Below are 19,600 nucleotides of genomic sequence, written 5' to 3' on the forward strand. Positions count from 1 at the left end.
GTCTTCTGCTATAAGTCATTAAGAAATAGATTTAAATTTTTTTTTTATTTTTCTTTATTTTGAAGTTATGAAGTTTCAAAGAGTTTTCTAGTTTGGTTGAAATTAGATTATGGAATATGTTTTAGTACTTTTGCCACTATGTTTGGTTTTAAATTGTTACTTCATATTTCATTTTATGTTTTTGTTTCTTTTAAATTCTTAAAATTTTGGTTCGCCTTTATACGATGTTTTTTTAAGGGTTATTAAGTTATATAGCCACACCGTTATAGTGAATTGAGATATAGCTCACCTTTTGTTAATTTCTTGTAAATAGCCAAGTTAACTTATTAACAGATTAATAAAAGACTTATTTAATCCAGCCAAACATGTAAAAAAGGTAGTTAATAGGCTGTCACATATGCAAGTTGGCTATTTATAAAGTATTTACCAAATGTTGGCTAATTTACAATTACTATAGTTTAGGTGGCTTATGTAGCCAATTTTTTGTTTTTTTAATTCTCCAATTTTTCTAAATAATTTTTAAAGTTTAAAATGTAAGATTAGTAAGACGGTCCGAAAAAATCGGGTAGTAACAGTGAATGGTCGTTTTGGCTCTCATACCAATTGATGTAGACTATAGGATTATAATAAAGACAACAAAACGCACTAGTAGAAACTGCTAGGAGTTAAATTTCATATACAAATTTTGAAATAAAGGATGGGTATTAATAAGGCTTTTTTTGTCCGTAATTAAAATTTATAAATGAAAAAAACGAATTATTTGATAACATTGACTCATGAAAAAAAATATTAATTTGATAAAAGAAATTGATAAAAATCAATTAATCTAGACTCGTAAATGAAAATATTTATAAAATAAGACGTCAATACTATACTCCAAGTTCAAATATTCTTATCATACATAAATAAAATACAAACCGGATTTTAAAATAAATTGTTCTGAAGATTATTAAAGTACTTCGGATTTCACAACAAATGTAGAACCACTTGGACTCCATATTGCGGGCGAATTGTGAGGACTTGAGTCGGTGAATGAACATACCCCGGAGACAATGTGAAGGTATATTTTTGCAAGATCATTGCCAAAGCAACCTTAGCTTCGGCCATAGCAAAGTTAAACCCGACACATGTTCGAGGCCCTATTCCAAAGGGGAGAAATGCGGCTATATTGTTCTTAGTAGCATTTGCTACTCCTTCGGAAAATCTCTCTGGCTTGAATCGATTCGCATCTTGACCCCAAACTTCTGGGTCACTATGAATTGCTAGTATCGAAGTCAGTACTTTTACATTGGCGGGAAGAGTGAAGCTTCCTAATTTAACTTCTCTTTTGACTTGTCTTATTAAGCTTATCGCCGGGGGGTAGAGCCTTAGACACTCATTGATGATCATGTTCATCTGAAATTAAGTATGTAAATTAATAAATTTGAGAAGTAACAAAAAATATGACTATTTTAATCCTTACAATTTTGAGTTTGGCTAAGTCATCCGGTTTAGGATTCTGCTTCCCGATTAGATCATTGACTTCATTTCTTGCTTTTTCTTGCCAATCGACATGGGTTGCAAGGAGAAACATAGCCCAAGAGAGCAAACTGTTGGTGGTTTCTTGTCCGGCAAAGTAAAAATTTTTGCACTCGTCGATCACATCATCGACTGATATCCTTTCGCTCTCATTGGCATCATGGTGTGTCTTCAACAATGATCCAAGAAAATCACTCCCATAGTCATGATCTTTCGCTCCACTCTCATTTCTTTTTCTAATTAAGTCCAGGATTGACTCGCGTATTTCTTTTTCGAGCCTCTTAGCTTCGATCTCATCACTAGTTTTGAAAAAATTTCTACAACACACCCAGGTTTAGTTAAGTAATTAAGTCTCTAGTTGAAGTATTATTTAATATTTTCCTATGGAGATGAAAAATATTGATCACCTGACGACGGGAAGAGCTTGTTTGTAGAAATTTAGACACATCACAAAGTTCAACTTCGCCAACAATTCAAAAATTTTCTGGCCTTCCAAGTAACTACTTCCAAATGCTGTCTTTGATATCACTTCTGAGGTAAAGAATCTAAATTCTTCATACACTTCAACCTCTTTTCCATCTTTGTGTTTCCATCTTTCGAGCATGATTTCTGTGCTCTCAATCATATCTGGAATCATCACCTAAATCAATAGAGATAATGATGTTTGTAAAGAAGATCATCGTCATGGTTCAAAGTAAATTATTATCAACGTTTGTTTCAGACAACTTATAAGTCATTTTTTTTATCAGAAAAAAAAGTTATTTAAAAAAATAAATTCGAAGTGATTAAATTTGAGTTTTTTTTTATTTTTTTATTTTTTATTTATTTATGTTAATGATAGAAATAAAATACTAGAGAACTATTCTTGTCATTGATAGTTGCCGACATTATATTTTCAACCTAAAAATATATATAATGATCTCAAAATATCTTGTATAAAGATGGTCACAATGAGTTCTAATAGTCTACGAAAAAGTCTGAATTCAAATTTGGAAGACATAAAAGGAAAACTCCTACCCAAAATTTTGTTTTATGGGCAGTGTAGATTTTTGGCCATTTTAAAACTTAAAATTGTATTTTAGCCACCGTTTAGATAATTTATGTTTATTAGCCAGACGAATTTATTACCACTGAAAAAAGACTTCCTTAACCCTAAATAACTTCCACCATATATAAGTGATATAATTAAGAAATAAAAAAGGAAAAAATAATCTTGTAACTAATTCTTTAATTTAAGCAACTATTAAATAATTTTTTAATCTACTCTCGGAAAGAAACACCAGAAACGATTATTACCGAATATTACTTAAAAAGAAAAACAACAGAAACGATTATTAACGATTATTACCGAATATTACTTAAAAGAAAAATAGAAGAAACGATTAGTACCGATTATTTACTGTATATTTTTGAATAAAAAACAGAAACGAAAATCAATCGGTAGTTGTTCAGTTTGTGATCCCCACCCACGACGCTGAAGCTGATGACGTGGCGCTCCACATCCAGTCTTTCCTCTTCGGTTCTTTTTTTTGTTTCAGTTTATTTTGAATTCATAAAATCCAGATCCTATAATTAAGGAATTTAAAAAATAATGATGATTTTTTAATATGAAAATCAATTTTATTAATTAACTAATAAGGGTATATTCGGTACAAAATAAGTGGTTTCACTTGTCACATCATCAATTTGGCTAATTATCAATTATTAATTAAACGTTGGTTAAAATAAAATTAATATGTTTTAAGTGGTTTATTTGTTAACAATTCTCTTGTTTTATCCCTAATTCCGAACTCTATTTTTAACACCTAAATATTAAATTCGTTATTTATTTGTTTAATAACTTTTATATATCATAACACATATACTACTTGTGTATATCTCTTATATACAAACCATATTTTTATTTCCTATTCAATTTATATGAAATTTAATAATTTTGTATGCTCTCAAATAAATGTGAAGACTTAATTGATTTTTAGGTAAACAAACATTATATATAATATAAACATTGGTACAAAAAGTATATAATGAAATACTAATATATACACATTGCATATAAAAAAGAAATTATATAAATATTGACAAAGATACAAAATATGAATCATCAAGTGTCGTATTTATTTTCCTTTTAATTTATGGGTCTATTAGAAAAATAGCCAACTTAAATGTTTGACATTACTAAATAGTCAACGTTTGATAAATTTTAGGTAAATAGTCGCTTTCAGACGCAAATCTTAGGTAAATAGTCACTTTCATATACCAAACGTTGACTATTTATCTAAGATTTACGTCTAAAGTGGCTATTTATCTAAAATTTATCAAACGTTGACTATTTAGCTATATCAAACGTTTAAATTGGCTATTTTCTTAATTTTATGTTTAATTTATTCGTAATGTAACATGTTATTTTTTTATGTCATCATTGTCTATCATATTATAATTAATTCTTATACCACAAATTCTAATTAAAAATTGTACAAAATAGCGCAAAATAGCCAAAGTTTCAAATTTTCAGCAAAATAGCCAAAGTTACGTTGTCAAATATTTTATGATACCAATATTGAATTTTTTGACTATTATTATAAACAAACTATCACTTTCAAAAATATTAATTTTAAGATTAATTTTATTTTTGAAACTTTATTACTGCACATTTTGACCATTCTTCTAAATCGGCTATTTAGTCAAATCATGAACTTTAAATCGGCTATTTAGTCAAATCACCCCATTCTAAATTGGAAGCTATAAAATAGTTTTAAGAGTATTAGAATGATTTTCTTACAAATAACATGTTTATTAATAATATGCATAAATTAAAATTAGTTTTGGTTATTTAATATGATCATAAAATAGTCACTTTATTATTTTAGAGTTTTGTGAATAGTAAAAGTATATATTTAGATTACTTATTCTTATCAATCCAACTATATTATGTCAAATTTTGATTGTAAATTACGTAAGAATAAGCTATAGGGGACTAATAATATATTCGAATACCCCTATGTAAGCAGAAGAAATAATTGTTCAAATTTGAAATAAATAACTTTAGGACGGCTAAAGAGAGAAGCAAAAACCGAATTCCTAGCTTGTTCATAACAATTTTGGTCACGTCTCCTAAAAAGAGAGTCAAAATACGGGTAGGAAACTAAACTATTTTTTATATTTTTTTTATTTCAATTTTCTAGAGCGTGTAGAAAAGTGTTTTGTCGTGTAGTGAGTGAATTTTTCTCTCCGTACAAAGTGCTCCTTGTGAGTGTCCCTGGGGTTTGTTTTGGAGAAGTCAAAGGTGGGTTTTTGGAGTTCTTGCGGTGAGAGTTTTTGTGTCGGTTTTTTATAGTGGGTTTTTAATAGTACTTTTGGGAAACAGTTTGAGTGTGAGTCTTATTTCTCTGTTTTCTACTAGAGATCTGAGCGGGGAAATACTGGTGTGTGTTACAATGAACTCTCTTGACGATGATGAAGATGTGATGGTCCAAACTTCGTCTTTCTTTGCTAAGAATCTCATTATTTCGGAAAAGAAGGACGCAGATGGGGAAAGTGTGGACCCTCTTTTGTTGGGAGGTAAAATCTTGGCAGATGTTTTCTTCAGTCCAAGGCGAGTCAAAGACGTGTTCACCGGAGTTTGGAGGTGTAAGAAACCTTGGACGGTCAAAGAAATAAAACCGGGGTTACTTCAATTCCGATTCGAGGACTGTGGAGATATGATGAAGGTGATGGGTGGAAGACCATGGACTCTAAAAGGCTATCAGCTCCTTCTCAAACTCTGGCCGGCAAACCTGACGGAGGAAGAGCTGGATTTTTCTTGCTCGCCGTTCTGGGTCAGGATGGGAGGGCTTCCACCGGGATACCTTAATATTGCCAGTGCGAGAGAGTTAGCACCATTGTTGGGTTCCTTTCTCGGGTCTTCCGGGAGACGTGGAAATGATATGAAGTTGAGGGTTGAGATGAGCGTGAGAAAATCTCTTTCCGGGTTTCTTTTTAGATCGTGAGAAGCTCCCTCCGATCTGGATATATTGCAAGTACGAGAATCTGGGTAGAATTTGTATTAAATGTGGCCGGTTGGGCCATGAAGAAGGAAACTGCTCCAAAAGAGCTTGGGCGAGAGTAATGGTCCCGCACTCACCAGAAGTTCGTATGTTTGGGAACTAGTTACATGAATTTTCTCAGGTTAAGTCGTGTTACTCCGGTCTCGAACGCCTCATAGGTAAAGGAAAATTACCAGAAGCTATTTGGTGGCTTGAGGACCCAAAAAACGATGGCGTCTCACCGGAGGTCATGATTAACTGCTGGTTGGGGTTGCCGGATTCAGGCATGGGAAGTCAGAGGAAGCCTCAAATTATGGATCAGTACACGTCCAATCTGGTCCTGGAAAGCAGGAATTCGGAGGGTCAAAAGGGTGAAGAGCTATTGTCAGTTGTGGATAAGAGCAAGGTCCTGCGAGGAAAAGATGGACGCAAAGAGGAAGTTTCGACTCTTGTGCCCTCAGTCGGTGAAAGGACTACTGTAGTGAAAGGAGCAGGTACTAGTCAAGGCGAAATTTCAGATTTGGGCGGGTATTTTGTCAGCGATGGGGCTATCGGTGTGGCTGACGTGGAAAAAAGAAAAAGCAAGGGAAAGGGGGTTTTGGAAGATAGTTCAAAAAATGTCATATGCATCATAGAGCCTAATGCTGGTGGGCTTGCTGGTCTTGGGCCCAAAAATTGTCCTAATAGGGCTTTCGAATTTGAGGAAGATATGGATGTTGCTGTGGTTCTTTCTCAAGAGGATTTAGATTCTCTTGATAAACTGGCTTCTCCAATTATGAGTCTGGGTTCGGGCACTAAAAGAAAAAATGAAGAGGGAAGTGGTTATATGGAGAAGAGCCAGAGTGAGTTTAAAAAAGATTGGAGGAGAAAGAGCAAGATAAGATGTTTCCTGGTGAGAAAGAAAAAGAGTGCCTAGGGGAGTTGTCTACTCTGGCTGCAAAATTTAAATTGGCGTTTGTTCAGGGGAAAGGGAGTCAAAGAGATGGGGTTAGTGAAGGGAAGAAACACAAGAAGAATATAGGAAAGTGCGGCGGGAAAAATAGGAAGTATGGAGAGAACAAGACTACCGAGAAAAAAGAGAATACTAAGAGCTTCAAGATTGAGGAGGCGGGTCATCCCAAGCCCCGCCTCCTCAGTCTTGAAGCTCTTAGATGTATGTATTCATATATGTATATATGTATGTATTCATATATTTATTATGAAAAAATTAAAAGATGTATATATGTATGTATTCATATATGTATATATACAAAGTTAAAAAATTAAAAGATGTATATATGTATGTATTCATATATTTAGTATAACGTGCAACATTATATCCGTTCGGTTTTCCATCGGCGTGTCGATTTTCTATGGAAAACGGCATATTATTTGCCCTTTTCCACATTTTTTACGTTCGATTTTCCGTCGATATATCGATTTTCCATAAATCAGGAGGCTCGAAACGGCGTCGAAAATGGCATTTCAAATTTGCAGTTAAAATTACTCAAAATTTACAAATTATAAATAGGTAATGTTGAAATACAGAACTATGGTAACCACCATTTTACGTTCCAAGGCCAGTAACCAAAATTAAGATGTTGCCAAAACTTCATTTTCTTTGGCTAATAAAGTAACTATAGTTATAAGTTATAACAACGACAATTTGCTTATTTATTTGTATAAAACATCATATGCATATTTAATATTTGTTTTCTTCAGAACTCCAAGAAAACGTTTCATTCACCACTTTGTAGTTGGTGGTGATCCACGACAAATTATTTATTTAAAATTTTATTTGTTTTCATGATTGTTTGTAATATGTTATACGTATACGTACCTTCAAGCTCTGTGCATGGAAGGCATGGTTTGCCAGTTTCCTGACTTTTGCCCACTTTGCACCTTGTGAAGTCAATATACCGTTACCTAATAACCTCTTGACGAACGGCTTTGTTTTCTCTTTGCAATACACTCCATCTTTATCGCTCAATACCTCTTTCACCAAACCCGGCTCGTTCACCACCACCTCAGCTTCACTACCGTCCCACTGTAGATAGCTTTTTCCTGTCGCACGAAGGGAATAAAAGTTAACCGTATAAATTCTTGTTAATATTCAATTCGTACACACGTATAAATACATACCGTATAAGCTGGTCCAACGGTGAATATGAGGATGAATTCTAGGAAAGGTGTTGTGATCGGACAAATCCATTGGCTTTGACATGGCTTCCTTTTCCATTGATTTTATCTCTTCGGAGTTTCCATGGATGAACCTGTAAGATGGGCCTCTGATTCCACAACGGTCCAATTGATTTTGGAGGCGGTTTGGGGCCCACCAAAGGTCGTTGAAGATCTTGATCAAAGCAGCGATGATCATGATCAAACTCACACCCACGAGTACTATCATAATCATTTTATGTTTTTTTACACTGTGTTTCGTAGCGTGGTGTGATTTGTGCTGAACAAATTTATCTTATACCAAAATAAGAAAAGTATAAATGGTTGTGGGGATAAGAATATATCAATTTTTAGTAGAGGAAAAAAAAAGATATTATTTTGGTTATGGACGATTGGATTAGTCAGAGGGGTACGAATATTTATAGTGCGAAAATGATTAGATGCGTTTCGTAGGAGTATTTCAATAATGAAGGATAAGGGAGGGGCCAGAACGTCTGATCTAGTACTATTATAGAAGAACTACAAAAGCTTAATATGAAAAACTATCCGTACGTTTCAAATTATAAATTAAAAAAAAACTAAAATCTAAAAATATTAGATACAGGACCGAGTCATTCTTCTGAAATTGCAACTTAATAACTATTACATTTCTAGGTTAGGATAGATTGGATTTGAGAATTGGGAAAACTAACTCTCATCTTGAATGATTGAGAGTGAAAATGTTTATTCCAAAACTTCATGAGAAATGTACAAGAATAAGGCTTTATATAGCCATGAGACATTAAGGAAATAAAGGAAAATACAATGAAACAAATATGGAAAATACAACTTGTCGTACTTATCGTTTAATAGACATAAACGACACATATGGAAAATATTTGATCTCTAATACACCCCCGCAAGATGAACTTTCCCGAAAGTTCATCTTGGATTGAACTTGGATATCGGAGAAGACAACTCGGAGAAGACTTCGATCGTATGAATGATGAAATGAATTGATCCGATCTCGTTTTGAGAAAAAATTTCTCAGAGACATTTTGTCGAACACCTTGAGTGCGCTAAGAAGAACAGAATTGCAGAACATAGCTTTCTCGGAATCCAATCACCCGCAACCAAACACCAACTGTGAGACTGAGCGTCACAGTGAGGAGGCCACGCTGTCCCGACCCGTGTGCCTGAATGAAGAAAAAAAATTGACTTTGTGAAGAACCGGTCTTGTTTTGGGAAAAAAATTTCTCCGAGACATTTTGTCGAACACCTTGAGTGCACTGAGATTTCTGAACAAACACCATTGCAGAGTAAGCCGTGCACCTCCATGGATTTCCCGTCGCTGTCTGAGAGCGGCGAATCCGCGATGTTCGAGCTGATCGTAGAGTGGTGCGTGGCCGGAGACGCGGCTCGAGCGGGGCGGTCCGGTTTCGGAGAGAAATTCGGGACGATTGGAGGTGTCTCGGCTCTTGGAGCAGTTTCTCGTCGATACGGCTGTGAGCTTCGAATCGCCGACCGCCGTGAGCTTCGAAGCCGACTGTTCGTCGCTTTTCTGGCGAGTGATTGAGAAGCCCAGACTTGCTGAGAACTTTCGTCCAGACCTTGACGAAGAAGAAACCCAATGCTGCGCGAGAAGATCTATGTCCGACTGCGAATCGCTCGCGACTTTCTCTCTGAAACGGCGAGACTGAATCAGCGAGCTCTGGTTCGACCTAACGCCCCTGTAACTAATCGTCGTTGAGTCGCGCCACCGAGGCCGATCCGAAGGCTCGGCGCGTGACAGAGACGTCGAAGAGTCGGCGTGCGAGAGACGACGGCGCTGCTGAACTGAGGCGGCTGATCGTTCCGGCAGCCATTGCGACGCTAGAGAGAGGGATTTAGAGGGATCGAAAATCAGCTTTCTTGAAGCCTTGACACCGCGAAAATTGCCGGAAGAAGAACTTGAAGCATTGACACGGCGGGAATTCGCCGGAGAAGATCTTGAATGTGACGCGGCGGGACTCGTCAGAAGAAAATCTTGAAGCTTTGACACGACGGGACTCGCCGGAGAAGCCTCTTGAATCTTGACACGGTGGGACTCGCCGGAGAAGGATCTTGAAACTTTAACACGGCGGGACTCGCCGGATTGGGATCTTGAACCCGTTGATACGACGTTGAATCGCCGAAAAAAAGATCTTGAAGTCTTGACAAAGCGGAAAATCGCCGGAAGAAGATCTTGAAAGATAACACGGCTTGAATCGCCGGAAATAGATTCTTGTTGATGAAACGGCTTGAAATTCGCCGGACTAGAATCTTGATAAAAACACTCCGAACTTCCAATGCGCTCCGTCGATGAAGCTTCTTCCGTCGATGAAGCGATGGTGAGAAGAACTTGAAATCGAGAAAAAGAGGCGCCAAATAACCGGAATACTTGGAGGTAAAAGGAAATTGACCTTCGTGAAATTCCACCGGGCTCGCGTCGGAGATCTTTTCCGATCGTCGAGGAAATCGGGGAGGACGAAGTGGATTTCTCTAACCTAGAAAATTGAATGCGGAAATTCGCTCTGATACCATATTGCAATTCTAGGATTTGAGAAGATGAAATCAAATTGGGAATTCGGACTCTGTTCTTGAATGAATCAGAGACCCAAAACAGTTTTATTTGACTTGACGATTTGTACATCAAACCAGCCTTTATATAGGCTGTGAACAAAAAGAACAGATAACAAACGACATAACAAAGACTACGACATAACAAAGACTATGCTTAGACTAAACTAAAACTATAAACGACATGACCAAATCTAAGTTCTAATAATAACCGAAAAACGTAAAGGGAAATTAAAGCACCAAATAATACATCGGAAAATAAAGAGCGAAACTAAAAACTAAACGAGACCTTTCTCAACATCAATTTCCGACACTTGCTAGTATACCAAGTTACAAAAAAGACGTAGTACTTAACAAGTGACAAATACATTCTTTTCCTTTGATTTTGGACTAGAATGCATCCACTTGATTTTGTACTAAAATATAGAATTTACAAATGGACATTCAAGTCTTCACATAATTTTTTCACCCTTTAATTTTTTTTCCCTTATATATATAAAAACGAGATATAAAAACACGCCGAGCTCCGCGCCAATACGTCGGAGCTCGAACGCCTATTTGAGGCAGTCTCCGCCGTCGCCGTGGTTACCAAACTCGTATTCGTCCTCGCCGATCGATTCCAATGCTCTAGCAAATTCGACATGTAGTATCAGTATATTTTACTTTGCTGTTATAATGCAGTTCGTCGGAGAGAGTGACGCGATTTGAAAACTTTTTTTGGGAGATTTTTTTTTTGTTTTTCTTAATTGTCGAGTGAAAAGCGGTTGTGAAGTTGATCGGTTTAAAATTGAAGTAATTACTCTCCTCGATTCTCGGAATCACGTTTCCTTTTTTTTTTAAAAGTCAACAGCTGTGACTTATGGGCGGGAAATCATTTGTGCAATTTTGTAAATTTCGACGTGTATTAAATGATAACTGACTATTTACTTAGTATTTACAAAATCTTGGCTATTTAGTAATTTTAAAGGTTTGAGTTTACTATTTTGCTAAATTACCAAAAAAAAAACCTAGCTAGAGTATAACTGTAACGAATTAGTTGGCTTGCATTCATATTTCTTTTTTGTATTGGCGTCCCTAAAAAAAAAAAAGAATAAAAAAATTTAACCCGATCTTTTTTTTTTTTTGTGAAATAAAATAATTAATCACTAGAGAATTGTGCATATACTAATAATTAATCATTAGTAATAGTAACATTTTCCTGGAGACATTTTTGACCTCAAATGAAAACCAATTAATAATGTATTGATTCTTTTTATTATTTTAGTTTATTGCGTTTTGATCGGTCTCTCTCCTATCGGATTCCCAGTTTAATACGTAACTTAAATTATATGGATTATAATGATGTATGTGGTGTGTGGTTAGAGAACAGGCCACATAATAACCTAATCTATTTAGGCTAACTACGCGCTAATTCATTAAACTTTGATTTTTTATTCCACGTACAACTTATATAATATTTGTGGTCCTAGAGTCCCTACCACGTGTTCAAGTAGTAGTGAACTATGGTTATGTTTACTGAAACGCTATGTTTAAGTTTAATTGGTCATTAGTTAAGCAGACACGGAATTATACGATCAACTCAACAAGATTGTATTAAAATTTGCTATATTTTGTCAAACAAATGCCTAGATTATGATCCGTAACGAGTTTGAGTTTCGCAAACTTAGTTGGAAAATCAAGGCAGTTATATATATAATATATATATTATGACAGACAAAATTAGTACAACGAATATCTCATGAAGAGCATTTAGGAAAACGCAGTCTCGAGAACTCAGAGTGTCTAGGTAATATTGTCTCTAACTACAGTCGAATCTATCAAAAGAGATAAAATATAAAAGATAGTGTTGAACAATAGGTGAGACTTCTGGCCTGTGATTTGTGTGTGTATGTAAAAGTGAAGTGTTCATCTTTTGGGTCGAATACGTGGGGTGATTAGTCTCTCATTCTCGATGGTACAATTCTCAGAACGTGCGGAATAGACGGTTATTCTTCATATGCTCGGCATGTAACCGTTGATGTGTGCGTTTTGCTTTAATTTTGAATTATTTACACTTAGTTTGTTTTGTTTTGAATAGGAGTCTAATGCAAAGATTCCATTTCAAATTGACGAACATATGCCAAAGATCGAACACGGGTGGAGAAATGTCATTTAGTACTCAAGCGGAGCGGTGTGTAAAAAGTGTCCGTTCAACGTCCACAATGGTCAAAGGAGCCTAGTACTGCGAAAAATGTGATGTACCAATTCTTAGCGGTAACTTTGAGTTATTTTTTTTAATTTTATTTACATATAAGTAAAACATAATATAATTTATTTTTTTGGGGGAGTAAAATATAATATATGAATTAATGTTGCAGACAACACACACCATGGACTTTGAAGACAAACAGTTCATGGTGACTGTTGCCACCAACTTCAAAATTCTTGGCGTTCTTTCAGTAACAATATGCGACAAATCTATGTTGAATGATTGAAGAACGAATACACGGTGGAACAAATTATAGAAAGATTACCACAAATTTGTCACAAAAAAGAAACTTGGGGCGACATGATTGATCATTGGGAAACAGACTCTTTCAATGTATTATAATTAAGTAGTAATTTTGTTACTTTAATTTAATTATTTTACATAACATATTGGAAATCATTTTAAGCATACTCGGAGAAAATGAAAGAAAATCATAGTAAGCAGAAGTTCACCAGTAGTCACAGTGACAAATCCTTAGTAGACCATTGACTTAGTCAGGTAATAGTAATTTTTTATGCGATTTAGATATTCATTATTATTGTTGATATTTTTTTAATTAGTTAGCTTGATCTCAAGACAAACTAGGAGATCGGTCCAATTGAAATGTTCAGGCAAATGCATTACAGAGGTGGTGAATGGGTAAACTCGAAAGCTGTGGCCGTATATGTAAGTTAAAAATACGATTACACATATTTTTAGAATAGACTTAGATTTTTCAACTAATTTAGTTTTTGTGATGTTAGCTCAAGTTCACTAAGACATTGGAGGATCAACTCAGTCAAGCATCTGCGACGGGTTAGACACCAGATGTTGTTTCTATTGAGGAGGAGGTCACTCGTCACATTCGAAAGTCTATTACGTTGTTTGACATAGGATTTGGACGGGCTCATCGGCAGAAGGACATGGTAGCCGAATCTTCATATCGGACAAACGTACACAAGGAGAACAAGAAGTTGAGGAAAGAATTAGACCGAGTAAATTCGTTCATAAAAGAGAAGTTCGGAAGCGAATTCGCATCAGATCATGATAGCGACGAGTAGTTCAAAACTTTTGAGTTTGTAATGTGTTGTATACATGTTCTATTTTATGACATATTATGTAGTACTTTGTTTCAAAATTTAACATGATGATGATGGTCGTGACAATAACAATATGTAGTATTTTGTTTTGTTAGTATTATGTTGAATATAAAAATTAATTTGTATGTCTAATATGTAGAACAAATAAAACAGGGATGCATTTTTTTTTAATAAAAAATTCACAGAATCTGCTTGACAAATATTATGTGGCGCATGTGTCCCAGCAAAAAGGCGCGAATTTTAATCGTGGCGGGTTAAGATGAGTTGCGTGACAAACATTCAGTTGCGCATGGATTTTGCATGAAGAAAATTGTGCAACAGACAATTCACATAATATTCTGTCGCGCAATGATCTTGCGTAATAGATTAGTAACATACGCGACATATATATCTATTGCGTAAAGTGACGTTTTTTTTGTAGTGTCAAAATCTCCGTTGTCGCCATAACTCCGACACTCGTCTCCAACGTTAGCAATACACAATAACCACATTATCAGTATATTATGTACAATATCTCTGCCGTCGCCGTAACTCTGACGCTAACAGTATACAATAATCACATTATCAGTATAGTGTATACAATATCACATAATCAGTATAGTGTATACAATAACCAGTACGTGATTAAATATATATATATATATATATATATATGCTACTTATTAAATTATATATGGATAGATTACAAGAATACTCCCTGAATTCAGGGGTCGGTAACGAATTGCCCCTAAACTCGAAAAAGTCACAAAAAATCAACTGAACTCTCGTTCTGTTAAAGTATTGCCCCTTCTGTCAAAAATATTTTGTTAAAATTTATATTTTGAGCGCATGACTCTCACGTGCTTATTATTTTGAAGGGAAAATTAGTAATATTGGTGGCTCTGGACATGTATCCGATGACTTGGTCACGCTCGACGAGGTCGGCCTCGAGTCTACCGAGGCGGTCCCTGGATTCCTCGGCGTTCTTCTCGAGGTCGGTGACGGTGGCGTTGAGGTGAGCAATCTCCTGGTTCGCCGAGTCGATCTAGTGGAGAAGCCACTTCTCCTCGGCCTGCCACGAGTTTCTATGGCCGGCGAAGATCTCGACCACTCTCGCGTTCGCCTTCGCGTCCTCTCTTTGTCGCCACCGCATCTGCCGGACCTGCTCCTCCGCGCGACGGAGCTCCACCATCTGTCGCCGGACCACGGCGAGGAAAACGCCAAAGCTCGGGCCGACGTAGGAGTGCAGAAGCTTCTTGAAGTCGTCGCCGCCGCCGTCTTGCTGTGGTTCCTCTTTGTCTGCCATTGTTGATGTTCTCGAAGCTGAGTAAGAGTGAGAGTTATTGAGAGGGATGATGGTTTTATGTTTTGTCACTTTCTGGAAGCTTTTTTTTTTTTTTTTTTTTTTTTTCAGAAAATGGATAAAAAAAGGGTTGTGATTTTTATAAATAAATGGTTTATTTAATTATTTAAGCAATATTATTAATTTTCCCTTCAAATAATAATCACGTGAGAGTCATGTGCTCAAAATATAAATTTTAACGGAATATTTTTGACAGAAGGGGCAATACTTTAACATAACGAGAGTTCAGGTGATTTTTTGTGACTTTTTCGAGTTTAGGGGGCAGTTCGTTACCGACCCTTGAATTCAGGGGGTATTCTTGTAATTTATCCATTATATATTTATACTGTATATAAGCGGTAAATTGCATACGCTAAGTTTATCGGACAGTCAATTAGCGCGACAAAAGAAGTCATGGCCGAAGAAAAACTAAAGAGCAACTGGGAAATAAACGAGGTAAGGGCAAAACCAACTATTCACATTTAAAATCCGTTGTTTTGGTAATGTAAAACGTTTATCCGTTGTTTTTGAAAAAGATTAAAAATACGATATTAGGTGTAATTTCCATATTTTCGTTTCCAAAATTCCAACAATTACACGATATGTTCTTTTTTGTTTTCTTTCCTTTTTACATATTTTTTGATTTTTTAATGCATAAATGAAGATTACTCAAGAGTGCATTCTATTTTATGGGATTCCATTTTAAATAAACTTGATTAAATTTTACTGATTGCAATAAATTTTTCTCAGATTGCTATGGCTTCTGATAAAATTCAAAGAATAAAATAGTGTTCTTCAAGAACCATGCGTCGAAAATATTCGAAAAAAAAAATTAAATTTTTTGTTCAAAAATAAATTATATATATATATATATGTTGATGTCTAAAAATAGATTTAACAATTGTTTCGACGATTGTATAACCTGTAACAAATTGAATACAAAGACCGGACTTTTCTTATACTAGCGAATCTCAACACAAGAAGTTTCACAATAAGAATATAGTTTTTTGTCTATAGAATGCAGTGTGTCCGTACTTCGTCCTCCTCTCCCCTTTTTATATCTTTCCTCTGATGGTAGGTTGATCAGACCCACGTTCTATGTCAGTTATTGTGTAACCGTGCAAAATAACTTCCCTTCAGTTATTTTGCGGTTTCTTTTGTGCTTACGTGGCCAAGTAAACGTTATCTTGACGTCTATTATTATGCCGAGAAGCTTTTATTAGACTTAATCGGCATTGAAGCTTAACTTATGCTTCGTTGCGTTTCTCATGTTAAAATACCTTTGATCGATGTTTTATTTAGTTTGTTCGGTGTTATTAATATTCCGATTATAACACTGTCCCCTAGTTTCTTAGCGCTCTTGAATGATTGAGAAACTTTATTGATTCAGAACTTTGTGATTTTGGAGCGAACGTGAAAACTTAAATATTTCAAAGTTTTTTGAATTCCAAAACATTTTCAATTTCACTACTACAAATCACGATATTTGCGTCGCTCAAAAAGTGATGCAATAGGTCATTTGCGTCACTTTATGGGCGACGCAAAAGCCACTGCCGCAATAGGTCTAGGGCGTCACTTATACACAAGCGACGTTCCACGTGGCGCCACGTCAGATCTGGCGCCCAAATTGATAAGGGCGTCGCTTGGTAAAAAGTGACGCAATAGGCGTTGCGTCGCTCAATTTTAGCGTGACGCAATATCTATAAAAGCGACGCAATAGGTGTTGCGTCGCTCAATTTATAAGTGACGCAACAAGTATAAAAAGCGACGCAATAGGACTCCGCGTCACTCGTTTTTAAAGTGACGCAACAGGATTAAAAATTATTTTTTTTTGGCGACGTTTGGTTACCGAGCGATGCAAAATTATTATTTTTTTTTAATTACGAAAATATACAGATTATCCATTAAGTCCTGCAGGTTCAAAACAGCTTCTAAATCATATTTGAGACAGAATAAACAACAGTATAAATTAACTTAGTATACCACATTCACCAAAAATCATAGTTCACAACTAAATAATCTATATAGTATATGTTAAACATTTGTACCATCTAAAGTAGTTTGCAATTATCTCAACATAGTTTCACAATTATACTACTTCTAGAAATCAAATGTGACTAGTCATGCACTAGTAGTTTTAGGCATACCATCGATGACAATCCTATAATATTCTTCTTGAAGCGGGTCTATATCCTTTGAAGTATATTCCGACATGGATAACTGAAATCACAATATAAACACGTTATTAGAAATATAAAATAGGTATAATAAAATTAAAATTCACAAATTAACAACTAATTAATATACTTACAACGTTAATCGCATGTGAAAATGATTTAGCTCGAAAAAATGCATTTAGCATTAGTAACACATAATATCCACATTCCCAATACGAAGGTTGAAATGGTACCTAAAATAAAATAATTAATACATATATAATTCATAAACATTATATATTGAGATTTTATAACACGTAGAGGGAGCTAGAATGGAATATAATTCATAAACATTATATGGGCGTAGAGGTTAAAAGTTGTCTTAACTTACCTTTGGAGCATGCCACTTAACATCTACTCCGGCTTCATAATCGTTATATGCCCTACAAATATATATATATATATATATATATATATATATATATATATTTAAGTTTATAAGTACAAAACTTAAATATGAATTACCGAGAGAATCTACTTATTCTAGAGTATAGAATTTACTTACTTTGACAAAACTTTTTTCAAATCCGGTGGCAGGGATGTTTTACCGAGAGAATCTAGATAGTATGAATTACCATCACGATCCATCGCGATAAGTGTCCAATGACGCCTAAAAAATTAAATTCTTAGAGTCAATTACTTATAAGTCCTAAAAAAAAATTAAACATTTGGCAACAAACTTACGTAAAATTCCAAGGCATAAGTAGAACACGCCTATCTCTCAATTGACATAATTGTGACGTAATGTGAGATGCTCGCTCCTCGATGCTACCCTTACGATCATATGCGACCTCATGCGGACATCCGAAATCATAATTGTACAGTAGATCTTGTTGTAACAAGTGCCTAGTATAAAAAATAGAGTTATTAACAACATAATTTTTTATATATTCGAATTACACTATTTAAGCATACCTTATATAAAACATAATCGGATAGACCCCGATATCTTCTCGTTGCATAAAATGTTGGATATCTTCTTTTAACATGTGGAGCGTCGTAGGAATGCCAAAAAGAGATGGTTCTCCTTCTACGGTGTACAAGCAATCATTTGGATAGTTCACCATGATTTCCAATATTTGATCAAGCACGTTACGATTTTCTTGAGTGAGCGGGGCCACTGGAGGAGGCACATGGGCAGATCTTTGTTGTGTTCGCGGCGCAGTCATGGTCGATTTACCCTTCTTCTTTGATTTTTGTACATTGTCCTGTAATTATTTTCTTCAATAACATATATAGTACTTATATAAAATTATAAATTAAAATTTACTCACATGTCCTTCTTGAAGCAAGACGAGTCATTTCGGCCACTCTACAATAGATTTAAGCGCATGCGCGAGAGTCAACAACTCATCCTTTACGGGGATCGGCAATGGATCATTCATGTGTATCTGTTCTACGAACAATACCGAAACTTTATAGCAGTCATCTCTAAGGGGCACCGAGTGAATGGTAGGATTTGGTGTTTCATCGTAGATCACAATCCCAGATGTAACAATGTTCTCGATATTCCCAATAGCAAGTAGGCATGTCTCTTCCTTTAAAACATAAGAAGAAAATGAATACAATAAAATAATTATTTTAAGAATAATAGATTTCTTACCTTTAATAATTCAGATTGGACTGGTGTTTCATGAACTGGAGACGGCACATATGGTTCGGGTACATGCTTACTTGGCCTCCTCGGCTTTGGCTTCTGTGGCGGTGGGGGCGGAGGTTGTAGGGACGCACTATTTACGTAATCTAAACTATCCACAAGTTCCTATTATGCATATGTGCATGATTGTTAGATATATATGTAGCTTGACATATATGTATACATTAACTTATTATGTTACCTCATTTGTGAATTTTGGCATAGTCATAGAGCGTTGAGGTGTACGAGGCTACCTTCGCTCTTCGGGTTGAGTTCGAGTCTTCTATTTTCGCTTTTTTTTGCGCGACGCAGGGGCTTCAACTTCTTTAGAATTTGTATCCTATATAATATAACCAAGAAAAATTCTAATGTTTCAATATTTGTGAGATAATAATTGAAAACAATTTATATGTACCAGAGGAGTTCGTGGTGAATATGATGTTTGTGATCCAAAAGGAGGCATATGAGGAATTAGATGAGGTGGGCATTGCGGTGTCCCGCCAAACATAGGAAATGAAGAACCAAAATCCGTTGGAAAGAGAGGTGTTTGTTGCCATTGTTGAAATGGAGAGATATGATTAGGTTGGTCGGGAAAATAAGTTGGACCTTCATTCCAACCTCCACCCCTTTCACGTTCTACCTGCCGTAGCCTTTCTTCAAGTGATTTTCTTTCTTCGGCGTAGAGTTTAACTTGTTCGTTAAGAAGTTTGTTTTGCTCTATGAGCATCGCGCGTTCTTTTAGGCTATGGAGTTCTGCTTCTTTCCTGCTTTGTGTTGATTTTCCCCAATATTGACTCGGTGTAATGGATCCTCCGACACCTCG

General features: G+C 35.5%; 1 protein-coding gene and 1 long non-coding RNA gene across 2 annotated transcripts; both read right to left on the reverse strand.

The window, feature by feature from the left end:
* Positions 1–827: 827 nt before the first annotated feature.
* On the reverse strand, positions 828–8,097 carry LOC149402768 (cytochrome P450 CYP749A22-like). Its single transcript, XM_089609154.1, has 5 exons — positions 7,665–8,097; positions 7,363–7,586; positions 1,926–2,158; positions 1,463–1,835; positions 828–1,395 (listed from the first exon to the last, which is right to left on the reverse strand). The coding sequence occupies exons 1-5, from the start codon at positions 7,933–7,935 to the stop codon at positions 967–969; spliced, it is 1,530 nt and encodes a 509-aa protein (XP_089465280.1). The 5' UTR covers positions 7,936–8,097; the 3' UTR covers positions 828–966.
* Positions 8,098–17,065: 8,968 nt separating this feature from the next.
* On the reverse strand, positions 17,066–17,494 carry LOC149402769 (uncharacterized). Its single transcript, XR_016296061.1, has 3 exons — positions 17,473–17,494; positions 17,237–17,335; positions 17,066–17,145 (listed from the first exon to the last, which is right to left on the reverse strand). It is a non-coding gene; the product is annotated as an uncharacterized LOC149402769 (long non-coding RNA).
* Positions 17,495–19,600: the final 2,106 nt, after the last annotated feature.

This window comes from Urtica dioica, chromosome 3, assembly GCF_054948205.1.
Source record: "Urtica dioica subsp. dioica isolate 48M chromosome 3, U.dioica_male_clone48M_v1_H2, whole genome shotgun sequence".
NCBI classification, from domain to species: domain Eukaryota; kingdom Viridiplantae; phylum Streptophyta; class Magnoliopsida; order Rosales; family Urticaceae; genus Urtica; species Urtica dioica.